This window comes from Athene cunicularia, assembly GCF_003259725.1.
Source record: "Athene cunicularia isolate RWA chromosome 12 unlocalized genomic scaffold, athCun1 chr12_part1, whole genome shotgun sequence".
NCBI classification, from domain to species: domain Eukaryota; kingdom Metazoa; phylum Chordata; class Aves; order Strigiformes; family Strigidae; genus Athene; species Athene cunicularia.
Window position 1 is genome coordinate 3,089,854 of NW_020799116.1, and position 12,301 is coordinate 3,102,154.

Here is a 12,301-nt window from a genome sequence, read left to right on the forward strand (position 1 = left end):
GCAAGTGTCAACCCTTTGCTTCAGGGCTGGGGCTTGGTCTCTGCCATCCCACTGAGGAAACCTGAGCTTCCCCAACACCAGGGCCCCAGTGAGGGGGTAGCCAAGGCAGGCCCTGCTCTGGCGCAAGGCTGCGACATTAAAAAAAAAAAAAAAAGTTATTTTTATTGTGTGTGGTGGTTTGTACCTCGGTGCTGCGGGGATGCTCAGGTCCCACCTCGCTGGGGCAGGGCTGCCAGACGAGTGGGACTGCAGGGAGGATGCTGCTGCCGTGGCTGCTCTCCATGAAGAGGCTCTGCGATCACCGGCGCCACACTGCAACGGTGCTGGGCTGTGTGGGTATGGCTGGGGGAGGCTGCGGTGGCTCAGGGTGGGCAGCGTGACCCACGTGTGGGCCTGGGGAGCCTGTTCCCTCTGCCAGGCACAGGCTGGCGATGGCTGGGCCCAGCAGGAGATGGTGCCATGGCAGAGGCTGGGCCACAAGTCCCACCGAGATGGTGCTGAGAGCAGTGGGAAGGGCCCAGCAGCCCCACAGTTTGGTCTGGTGGAGTAGAGGGGAAGGATTTCTCTTTTTCCATCTCAGTAGAGCTGTGAATTTCCCTCTATAAATAGTTGCTGTGGAGACTGGAGCTGTAGTGGGCTGACAGACCTGCTGCCAGGGAAGCCGGGGGAGGCAGGGAGAGGCCAGCAGTAAAGTGAACCCACCGCAGCTGTCCTAGGGCTCCTGCTATCCTGAAGCCAAGGTTGTTCCCAGAAGCAGCGCTGTGACCCGATACCCTGCCCCGCTCCTCGCCACGTCCACCCAGCAATGCAGAAGAGCTTGGGCTGCTCAAGGACACCCCTCCCGGGTAGCACAGACTAAAAGGAGAGCAGGACCAGCTGGTCTCTCACTTTGGGGAGCTCCACAATGAGCCAGCTGAGGAACGGAGCGGCGTGCCCTGCCTGCGAGCTGCTGCAGGGTAAGTCTGTGCAGGGCCCCTGGGGCTCGGACCCCGCGCGCTGACAGGGCTGTTTTATGCTGCACGTTGAGCCTTCTCGGGGATGTTGCTGCACTCATGGAGGGCTCCTCGGGTCGGTGCACGCGATGGAGGCACACGGGGCTCCGCTGAGCTCTGCGACTCCAGAGGCACAGGCTGACTGGTGGTGGGCAGCTCCTGGTGCAGGTCAGCGGAGGGGCCCAGGCCAGAGGCAAAGCACCGCTCCCCACCCCCGGCTCTCACAGATCGGTACAGATTTAGGCTGAAGGTCTCTGACCTAGTCCAGGCTTGTAACAAGCCAGTAGGTTCTGCTCAACGTAGCTTTAAATGACAAATTAACAATTGTTTTTAATGTTCGAAGTCATTAAGCGATGAAGGACTTCAAAGTGTTGATCATCCTTTCTCGCAAAGCTCAGAAAAGTACGTTTCACTCTCCTAAGTTGCATAGCAACGCTCCTCATCCTTTGCCAGTGCATCCATCTAACGAGCGTGGATGGAGGGAAAGTCTCGCACACCTAAGGACGGACTCGCCTTGCCTCTGCAGCGAGAGGGATGCCAGGGCCCAGTGAGCTGCCCAAAAGCTCCATCAGCCTTAGTGCTAGGACATGTTTTGCACTCTGAGACTCTCTCTGAGTCCTGCTTTCCCACCGAAACCTATTACCCTAACAATCCACCCAGGGAAGATGCTGTTGAACTCCCATCTCCACACACTTTTCAAGTTGTCTTTTGGCAGGTGAATGGTGAACAATATCATAAAGCTTTTAAGGCTATTGCCCAGCTCTCAGATCAGGCCCTGCTCTCCAAATGATGAGGTTGAAGAGGGTTTGGGCAGATTCTGATGGTGCAGGAGCTTGTGACATTACTGATATGCTCAGTCTGTGAACAAATAAGGAAAATTTGGATTTTATCTGTTTCATAGCTAAGACATTAGTAAGTACTTGCTGAAAAGAGTGGCCATACAAACATGCAACATCCTGAAGGTTATGCTTAAAAGAGACTGATTCTGAACAGTGTGAGTGCCAAAGTCAGAGGTGTAGGGGCTTGGGTGAATGGAGCAACGTCAGCTCTGGCAATCTGGGTTGCTCCTGACAGGATCGGAGTCTTGAGCGCAGTCGGAGCCTTAATTAGAACCGTGCTGGGAGAGAAGCATCTGCATGGGGAAAGAAACTTTAGTCTTCTGAGGAAGTCACGCCTCTGTCTCAGCACCTCGAAGTTGTTACTGTCCCAGAACAACTCCCTGCTGCGTGGGTCCTGCTGCCACCCCCACTGCCAGCCCACTGTAACTATTTCTGAAAACGCTCCAGTGCAGTCGAACATTTAGCTATAGTGACCTGATTTGAAGGATTTAAAGGTCAATATTCCTACCAGTGCTAATGGTCTACTGGGATCATTATCACCTGGCAGTGCATGTTAACCTGAAGTTTCAGCCATGCAGTAAGTGCTATTCTCAAATTATTAATGCTGGGTTGGGAGTACCCCAGCTACAGCAGCTTACATGGATATTTCCATTAGCAACACGGGGCTCTGGGTTGCTATTTCAGGTGACCGGTGCTGAAGCCAATTCTACACCGGTGCTGCAGGGTGGGGGGACAGCAGTTGCATCAGTCCATCTACACTGTCTCGGTGTTTGTACCTCAGGCTGTCATAGTAACAAGCTCTGGGAACAGCCTCCCCCCTCTGTCACAGCCTCTCGCTACGGCGTCATGGGACAGTCAGTGATAAAATAAACCTGTGCTCTGGTCCCGGGGTGGGCTGCGGACAGATGTGCAGCGCTGTGGTGTCTAAACCGTAGGTTCTGCTTCACACCCATCTGGAGCGTGATGCCGCTCCTGCCAGCGACAGCTCAGACGTGTCCCCTCCTCAGCCGGGACGGGGATGGGGAGCCGGTGCTTTCCCTGGCCACAGGAGGGGATCCCACAGTCTCTGCTAAGCCCCTGAAAATCCACACTGGGCACAGGGAAACCTGAGACTCCCACCTGGCCCTGGCCTTGGCCCAGCCACACACACTGCCAGGATCCCAGTGCAGCCCCAGCCTGCCAGCTCTCCTCTTCTGGCCTCTTAAAATAATCTCTGCCTCCGTGAAGTGCCAATAGTGTTTGTAACAGCCCAGTTCCAAGCACCTGATGAAGCAGATGGGGGGGAAGGAGGCGAGGGCACAGCAGGAGTAGAAGAGGGAAACAACGTGCACAGCACACGGCAGGGGTAGGGCTGCCCTGCAGCATTCCAACTCTCTTTAAAGGAGAAAAGTGCTGAAGATCAAACCACCAGTGCCCGTTTCTGCTGCGTTGCCAGGCCATGGAGCAGCGGGTGCAGGAGGAGGTGCCAGCAGCCCAGCGCACAGGTCAGTCCTCGGGTGTGCAGCTCCAGAGCTGGGACCGTGCCAGGCTCTTCCCAGGCCAGAGGAGGCCACTGGGATCTGTCCGGCCGTTCCTGCAGAAGGATGGTTGTCCTCAGCTGCTCTTTCAGTCCCAGACCATTTAGAGAGGTCAGTAATGACTCTTGGCAATGGTCCCTGCAGGAGGCCACCACCCCGTGCGGGAAGGAGAGGTGTTCAACACGCGATACCAGGCTCTGCACAAGCTGGGCTGCGGCGCCTTTGCCACCGTCTGGCTGTGCCAGGACATGAGGTGAGGTGCTAACAGCCTTCTGGGGTGCTGGGAAAGGGTGGCTGATCTCTTGGGCAGGCCCAGCCCCTCTCACAGAAGCCTGGGAGCACATCAGCATCCTTGCAAGCACAGGGAAACCTGGCAGCGATTTCAGTGGGGTGCAACAAGCAGAGCTGGTCTCCGGAAACCAGAGAACATAAATGAGGTGGGATCGGTCCTTGCTCTGCATTTGTTCTTCTCATTTAGATCCTGCAGTCCACATGTGCTGAACATCTTCTCTCCAGCCCCTTGCAGGTCCCCGGGGGCAGCTGTGCTGCCAGTCGCTGGCAGCGTCGCCCACAGGCCTGGGGTGCTGCAGACTAAGGCTGTTTGCAGGAGGGCAGCACCCTCCCAGGGGAGCTCCAGCGCTGGGTGGCTGGGAGAAGGGGAGGTGCTGCTGGTTGGGGCCACGCCGGCATGTGTTGGCTGGCAGCTGTGATTCATTTCCCAGGAGGAAGAAACATGTAGCTGTGAAGGTCCTGAAAAGCAGGGAAGGCTTTGCTGAGGCTGCCCAGGACGAGGTCGCTCTCCTCCGCTGCGTATGTATCTCCTGGGGCTCTGTGCTTTGCTCCATGGTACAGCTGCTGAGTTCAGGTCTGAGTATCAGCCTCATCGTCCCTTCTCCCTCTGAGTCTCAGTCTGACGAGTTAGGTGAGAAACAAGAAAAAAACCAAACAGGGAATTCATAGAAATCACCCTGACTCAGCACTGGCCTCTGAAACAGGCACCTTCTCCTCCCCTTGTCATACTGCGACATGCTGGCTGGGTCCCATTTGCCCTGTCAGCCCATTTCTTTCAGTTGAGGCCGAAATCCAGTAAATAGGAGGAACCTGCAGAAAGACTTAAGGTAGATAATCAACAGAAAAAGGTGGTAACATTCTTAAGCGGGACATAGGAGCATGTCCACTCTTTGTGGTGTTCCCAGGGCATTGCTCTATCACAACACTGATACTGAAGTAAAAGGAAGTATCTGAGGGGAAAAAAAAAGCAGGATGTAGCAAAAATGCAAGAAACGTCTGAAGTCAGGCAGCTTCCTTCTGCCTTTGCTAATGGATGTGGTAATTAGGTGCTTGTATCTGGGTCTCAGCTAGTTGCCTTTGAAGATGGCTTGACCTGCTACTTCTAGAAAGCTCATGCTTACAATTCTCTGAGTTTGCCTAAATACAAAGTTACATCAGCTTTACATGAGTAAAAGCCATTACATTTTGCATTTCAAATTACTCTGAGGCCTTTCTCCAACAGGTTTGAGAAAGGTTTAGTTCATACCTGTAAATCTGTAGGTCCCATCCAAAGGGACATGAGCCAGACTCAGTGATGCAAGAGGAAGCACCAAGTGGCACTAATTTAATCAGAGGGCTGCTTTTCTACACATCAGCACAATCCTGCACACAGACTGAGCCTTACCCTTGATTTATTACTAATTCTCTCTGAAAGACACGCCTTCCCATTCAGCAGAATGCAGCTGCTTCCCAGGGCTGTTCCCACCGGCGCAGGGTGGTGGGTGCCTGCAGAGCTGCTGGGAGGGGTGATCTGGTCTCCATGGCTGCTCACCTCTTGTCGTGCCAGCACAAACCTCCTGACGCTGGTGCAGGCAGATCCAGCAGCTGTACAGCCTTCCAACCCAAAATCCCAACGGTTATGGCTGCAAAGATTAAAAAAAAACCAAACAAACAAAAACCAAACAAACAACAAACCACAACAAAAAACGCAATGAATTGCTGTAGCAGGATCAGTGTTCTGCGAGAGCTGGGGATACTGGAGCACCCATGCTGGAGCAGACCAGGGGTTCATCCAGCCCGGCGCCCTGGGCCAGCAGCAGATGGGTGTAAGGACAAGCTAAGCATGGGGTGCTGCTCCCACTGAATGCTCCCCCTGGCCTACAGCAGTTTCCAGCTGGAGATTTCTTGGGCCAAGGGTGATGCCTGTGTGGGCTGTAATTCCCTGTGGATTTACCTTCACGAGACCTGCCCTGCCTTCCTGTGAGTCCGTGCGGGCTTCAGCAGCCCACTGTGACAGAAACTGCCACCAATTACCCACAAGCTATGTCAAGAACCACCTCCTCTGCTTTGTTTCTGAACTTCCCAAGTTCTAGGTTTGATGCTCCCTTGTTCTTGTCCAAAAGATCTGTGTTCACCCCCTCCACTATCACTCTGTATCTTACAGATTTCTGCAGTACTTGCCCAGAAATGGCCTTTTTATTCAGCCCAAAGCAGCCTATTTTGCTGGGTTCCTCCAGACATGGAACCAGCTCTCCACCCCAGTAGGAGAGGTAGCCTTCAAGTGGTTTGAAGACAACCACGAGGTCTCTGCAACCCTTTGTGAGAAATTTCTGAAGGTGTGTTTTAAAAGGCGATGTCCCAACCTGCTGCTGCTGGACAGAGCCATCCCCGCTCTGAGGACAAGGAGCAGAGGCTGCAGAAGGACAAAGGAAATGGACAGCCATCACTGCTGGGAGCTGTGGTCTTGGGGGAATCCCCTTCCAGCACAAGCAGGAGCACTTTCTGGGCCTGCATGGGATAGAATAAGCAGTGGGAAGTGTGCTAGACGCTATTAGCAGGATCAGTTTGAGTTATTCGGACACTGTAAGGGTGATGGTCCAACCTGGCCAAGAGCTAAACATACAGAAACTCATTCTTGGTTGACAGGCTCTGCTTGTGTGTTTGGAGCTTGGTTTTCCTGATGCCGCTTTCGTGGAGTTTGTCACAAAGTACCAACTCCTGGAAGAGAAAGTCTGTAGAACAGGCTCAAATGGGTGCAAGATGTCCTTCTGCATATATATGTCTGTAATTGCAGCTTTCTTGGAATCCTCCTCCTCAGGTGAGCAGTATGAAGAAGAAGGACCAGGCAGGAGAAAACATTGTCTGTTTGTTAGACGACTTCAGAATGATTGGAGAGAACGGCTTCCATATCCTTCTGCTGAGAGTGCTGCAGCTCTGGGTCAGCAAAGCCTGGGCCTGCCTCAGAGAGTTGCAGGATGGTGTAAAACCAAGTGCTGTGCTCCCGTGAGGAGGATGAGCAAGGCAGCAGCTACACTGGGGCACCGGGAGGTGGCTGGAGGGGAGAGGCTGGGTAAGGAGATATTTGGCTGCTCTGGTGAAGAGCAGAAGGCTGGTGGTAGCATCTTCTCTCTGTTAGTGAATCCCTGACTCTTTCCCACATGTGTGCTTGGTATTTGAGGCGCTGGGCCCTTCCCTGCGATGTCTGATGGGCGACTACGCAGCCCAGGGACTGCCCTTGCCTTTTGTGAAAAAATCTTTACAGCAGGTGAGAATTTAGCTGGAACAGGGTGGGGGCACCAAGGGATTGTTTCTGGGGGACACACCTTATTCTTCATCCTGGGGTCATCTGCCACGAACTCCACGGCATCCAGCCATGGGTAGCACTGACAGGTCCAGCAGCTTCCTGCAGGGTAGCACCAAAGGCTGCTCGACGTCTCCCTCAGCACTGGTGTCTTTCCAGGGCTTTCTAAATCGCTGGTTCAGCTGGCTGGTCCTCCACCCATGTTGAGGTTTTCCTGCTCAGAGCCAGCTCTTCCTTCATCCCCTGTGAGGATGTGGTGTGCCAGTCAGATCATCAAAACTGCATTCTTATGCGTTGGCTGGGAAGAGCTAAGGAATGGGAAACCTGAGTGAGGCCTCCAAACAGTTAAAATTACATTTTGCCTTTCATGCTGAGATTTATCAGAAGTCTGCACACTTGCCAAGATGAAGATTTGCTACCCTGATTCCTGTGCCCTTCTAGGGAGACTAAGAAAGAGAACAGCTTCCTCCTTCATCCTCTATTCTGGAATAGCCTCTTCTTCCTCTAAAGAAGCTCCATTAACACCTGAATAAGTTACACAAAAATGCAGTGGCATTAATCTCTGTGCCCCCTTTCACACCCAAGCCTTTTGCTTGATCCATTCCCTTATCTGCTTTAATTGTAACATCGCAGAATCCTTTTTTTTTCCCCGCTTCAGATCAGCTCTGGGGCAGTATTTACTTCTGATTCATTCCAGTTTAGCTATTTAAATCTTTCCCCGCGTTTCACAGTTACCATTTAAGGTTGGTTATTTCCCTGGGGCTGGTGTTCATCCCAGAATAGAATTTGATAATACAGAGAATATTTGCCAGCCCTTTATGACTGACCAGAGTGTTTAAAAAACAAATGTAACTCTCCCAGTAGCCTTTTCGCTGTTATTGATTTCTGATAGCGACCGTTTCTCTCTGGTGGGTGTTGTTTATCTCTCCCCCGTGACAGGCCAGACTCTCCCTGCCCCATCGTAAGCTGTTCTCTCCCTACATGGCTCTCCTGCACTGCACTCAAGTCCTCTCTACACACACTCACTCATGGTTTTTCCCGCCTGGGTTGTGCTGCACCTCCTTTTCTTTCCCTGTACAATGGGACGCCCTCCCATGTCACTCTGTAACTGGCCCCCAACTTCCACTGGGATGATAATCAGCAAGGACACTACAGCTCTTTTCCTTCCATGCCAGAACATCCACAACTTGCATACTCACGGTGCTGACTGCTCTGGGGGGGCAGGGGAGGCAGTGGGGACTCTCGCCTTGCTGACGTGACTCGCTGCCTGCTCGCCCAGGTGCTGGCAGGGCTGCACTTCCTACACAAGCACTGCCGCATCATCCACACGGACATCAAACCAGAGAACGTCTTGCTCTACGGATGTGACAAAATTCTCCAAAGGCTTCAGCCCGATACGTTTGACTGCGGCCAGAGAACAGATCTGAGGGTAAAGAGACCAGGTGAGCACTCCAGGGTGGTTTTAACAAGAAAAAAGACTTGTGTGTTTACCACCAGGAGGGAAACAGAGGCAGCAGGTACAAGTTCCCATGTCCTACATGGCCGGTACAAAATAGTGCAGCCAGCTTATGCTCCTGAGAGGCTTCTCCTATCTCTGTTTAATACAAACATTGGGCTGAGCGGCTACAAGCTTCTCATGGCACCTACAGAACCGTGGTCTTGCAGGTAGGTTTGTGTGGAGGACGACAGATCGCGGGGAACTGTTAACACCACAACCACGGAGCTAATTCTTACGGCTTTAGGTGCAGGATAGTTCCCTTGAGTCCAGTGTTTTCAGCTGCTGAAAGGTTTACATATAAAATGGTTTGATCAGGAAGCTGTAAAATGCTTCTGCTCTTTATTTCCCCTATTTCTGAGGTTTGTGGGAGACTTGTATGTACTGCTAATCTTCAAGGCCTTTGGAGACATAATTTATTTGCAGAGAATGGTGTGAATATTGAGTAAGATGTAGGGCTGGAGAGTTTCTTGAGAGATCAGCTCATCTCCCAGCAATGAGACCCTTTTTATTATCCTCACACGATGTTCTCCCATGAGCATTTCTCCCATGACGGTGCTGTTTTGTCTCTCAAACTCCAGGGCAATCAGGGAATGCTAAATTAGTGACTGAGTCTTTTGCTTAGAGCAGAAAAGCATAATATTAGGCACAGACTGACAGCTCACTAAATCAGTAAACCAAAAATTACCCTTTTCCCGGATCATATGAAAAAGTAACCTTTACGGTGCTTGCCAAGCAGGTTGTGTCCAAGGTCTGTGACAGCCAGGATTGCTGAGGGCTAAGGAGGCATTACAGATGTTTTGTGTCTGACTAGTGCTGGTAGAATGTGTTCTCCTCTGGGCCCACAGTAATTTAACCTCAGCGTGAGAGGAGCCTTGCCGCAGCACAGTAGCCCACAGTCACACCGCTCCACGCCAAGCTACTGTCCTCCCAAACATCCTCGTTGATTTTGACTGGATACCAGCTCTTCCTTTGTGTTTCATCAAAAAACAGTGGTGGCATTTTATGGATTATAAAAAGCATTTTAGGACCTTTTAGGCTGAAAAACTTCAAAGCCAGGCATACATGCCTCTCCTGTGGTAAGTGATGCATAGCTGTTGGTTTGGAAAGATGCGATTTCTCTCTGTTCTTTCCATCTAGGAGGTGATCGATTGGAAGAATCTGATTTAATGAGCATAGAAGTGAAAATTGCAGATCTGGGCAGCGCATGCTGGACAGTGAGTCTTGCTCTGTGTCTCAGTGCCATGACAATACGGGATGCTGTGTGCTTCTTTCCATCCCACCCTGCATGTCTCTCATTTTACAGCTGAATAGCTCTTTCAGTGTGCTGAGGAGATGCCGATTTCGGGGGGGTGTTATATTCAGCGCTCCGAGCTGGGCACTGTACTCCTGGAGACACTGCCAACTTTAGACATTTCTTCAGCTTACAGTTAGTCTCTACAACTGGAAATTCAAAACCATGTTCAGCGCTGGGAGATAAATTCCCCCGGTGTCAGCGGGGCCGAGAACGTGCCTGCTGTGCCCTGCGCAGAGTTCAGAACGTGTATTCAGTTCTGCCCCGCAGCGTCCTCCTCGCTCCGCGGGAAGCAAGTGAGCACAAGCCTTGATGTTACTCGTTTCCGGACGCTCACCAAAGGGAGTTTGTTTCTGTTTCAGTACAAGCCATTTTCCAAGGAGATACAGACCCAGCCTTACCGTGCCCTGGAAGTGCTTCTTGGATTAGACTACAGCACTCCGGTGGATATCTGGAGCACGGGCTGCCTGGTAGGAGTGGGGACAAGGCTGTGCGTGTGCGGGAGGTGACTGACGCTAACAGGCCAGGGGCAGTGCCTCCGCAGCACCCACCTACACACGCTGCACTTAAAGCAAAACTTCCTTGCTGGGAAGAAAAACGGGGCTGTCTGCACTCAGGCACTTTGGAGTGAAAATATGCTGCTGCTGAAACTCACTCTTAGCACTGCAAGGCAATTCACGCTCCACGTATGTTAACTCATGGGCTTGACTGAATTGGGCACATAGTGCTCTTCATCCTGACAGAGCTCAAGGTGCTGTCTCACCATGGTACAGATAAAATCAGTGTATTTCCATATTTTAGGAACAGTTTTATGTGACAGCAAGGGAAATTGGTACTATCAGTTAATGAGGCAGAAAAACTCCAAGTCCATTAGTGAATTAACAATGTGACTCCATTTCTAGGCATTTGAAATGGCAACTGGGGAGCGTCTATTTGATCCTCAACCTGGGAAATATTTCTCCAGAGATGATGGTAGGTCTCCATCAGTTTTACTCATTTCACTGACAGAAGTGTCACAATTGTTCTGTCTAGATGTGTTCTCTCTCCCTCTGTCCAGATCATGTTGCTCGTATTATTGAACTTCTGGGAAGAATTCCTCCTCAAATTGCTTTCTCCTGGAACAAGTCAACAAAATTTTTCAGCAGGCCAGGTAAGAATTGTAGTAAGGAAGTCTACTCTAAAAAACACTGTGGGTCTCTGACACGCTCCTATTCAGCTCACACTGAAAAAGCCCAAAAAGTTCTGTTACACAATGCAGGCTACAAGCAGGGACAGAAGACAAGTGGAGATTTCATAAAGAGAGGTAATACTCCGCCCTGCCTACTTTTGCAATCCAGGAGTGTTCCAGGAATGAATGCAAAATCCTGAAAAACGGTCATAGCAAACACCCAACAGGGAAAACATTTCCATTCCTTCTCCTTTGGAAAGAATGGAAATAGGGACAGGAAATAGCTACATGCCAGGAAGGCTGAAGAGTGCGTAACTGGCTGGATTTCACCCGCTCACTGGCAGGGAACAATGATGATCAGGAACGGGACACTCACATCCGTAGCTGCTATATTTAGTCTTCTGACCCAACTGTAACAACTCTTCTGTTTTATTCCCCCCAATTCCTTTCCCTTTGACTCATTAGCTGGAAATCCTTGTCTTTGACTTCAAGGCATCGGGGCTCCATCCTGCAATTTAGTCTATCCTTCTATTTCTCTGCTTTCACACTCACCCGCCCCAGCCTACCTACAATTCAGTGTTGAGCCCTAGTCCCATGCTGCAGTTCAACAAGCACATTCACATCCCTTGTTCACACTCATTCCTTCTATGGTGCTCAAAAGAAATGAGTCAAAACTAGTTCCTGGTCTATATTCATTCTCTGTGTGAACCAGTCGGGCCTGACCACACATGCCTAACCTGAATCACTGCATTTACACCATGTGCTTCTGGGGACAAGTATAGCTCCTTGGTCAGTAGTGATACTCTTCTGGGCCCAACTAGCAGGCAGAAAACAAATTTAACATTGGTGTTTTGCAAGCTCTGGCACTGAAATGGCCTGATGCATTCTGGGTTGCATGTGGACAGGCAGAGGGAACAAGCAGCAACAGCTCTGGCATGGCTGTTCTGGCAACACTCTGCCACTCTTCTATGTTCTCATCGAAGAACTACTCAGCAAGGGGGAGACCTAACACTGGCTTGGAAAGATGGTTTCTGAGAAACACCCGAGAGCCAAACCTGCAAGGGCTGGTGAAGCGTATAGAGAGGAAGATTGAAAGGAGAAGGAAGGGACCCTGCAGGGTGGTTTGGATCAGTCGTGTGAGGTGAGGGGCGGCAGACTCTCAGTCCTGCAAGTGTAATTAAGGGGCCGTGCTTACGCTGTCTTTGCTAGGTGCTCTTCTGCGCCTCTCCAGGCTTTGCCCCCGCAGTCTCCACAGCATCCTGGCGGACAGACACAACTGGGCAAAACACGAGGTTGCCCCCTTCACCAGCTTCCTCCTGCCCGCGCTGCACTACGCGCCCGAGCGCCGCGCCACAGCCGCCCAGTGCCTGCACCACGCCTGGCTGAGCGCCCCGTGACCGGCGCTGCGGGGGTGCTGGCCGGTGG

The 12,301-nt window shown here is 51.5% G+C and overlaps 1 protein-coding gene and 1 long non-coding RNA gene across 2 annotated transcripts; one reads left to right on the forward strand and one right to left on the reverse strand.

Moving 5' to 3' along the window:
- The first annotated feature begins 3,456 nt into the window (after positions 1 to 3,456).
- Positions 3,457 to 12,273, forward strand: LOC113484710 (SRSF protein kinase 3-like). The gene is made up of 10 exons (XM_026857218.1): positions 3,457 to 3,601; positions 4,071 to 4,158; positions 6,437 to 6,524; positions 6,777 to 6,883; positions 8,199 to 8,361; positions 9,555 to 9,631; positions 10,071 to 10,178; positions 10,611 to 10,680; positions 10,766 to 10,858; positions 12,086 to 12,273. Exons 1-10 carry the CDS (start codon positions 3,480 to 3,482, stop codon positions 12,271 to 12,273), a joined length of 1,104 nt encoding a protein of 367 aa, XP_026713019.1. The 5' UTR covers positions 3,457 to 3,479.
- Positions 3,601 to 7,159, reverse strand: LOC113484711. The gene is made up of 3 exons (XR_003399266.1): positions 6,942 to 7,159; positions 5,024 to 5,261; positions 3,601 to 4,258 (listed from the first exon to the last, which is right to left on the reverse strand). It is a non-coding gene; the product is annotated as an uncharacterized LOC113484711 (long non-coding RNA).
- Positions 12,274 to 12,301: the final 28 nt, after the last annotated feature.

Bases quoted from the DNA above. Each gene is read 5' to 3' on its own strand.
- LOC113484710 (XM_026857218.1), top strand. From the start codon at position 3,480: ATGGTCCCTGCAGGAGGCCACCACCCCGTGCGGGAAGGAGAGGTGTTC. The intron at 4,159-6,436 runs GTATGTATCTCC...CCTCCTCCTCAG, and splicing joins AGGTCGCTCTCCTCCGCTGC to GTGAGCAGTATGAAGAAGAA. The intron at 9,632-10,070 runs GTGAGTCTTGCT...TTTCTGTTTCAG, and splicing joins TGGGCAGCGCATGCTGGACA to TACAAGCCATTTTCCAAGGA.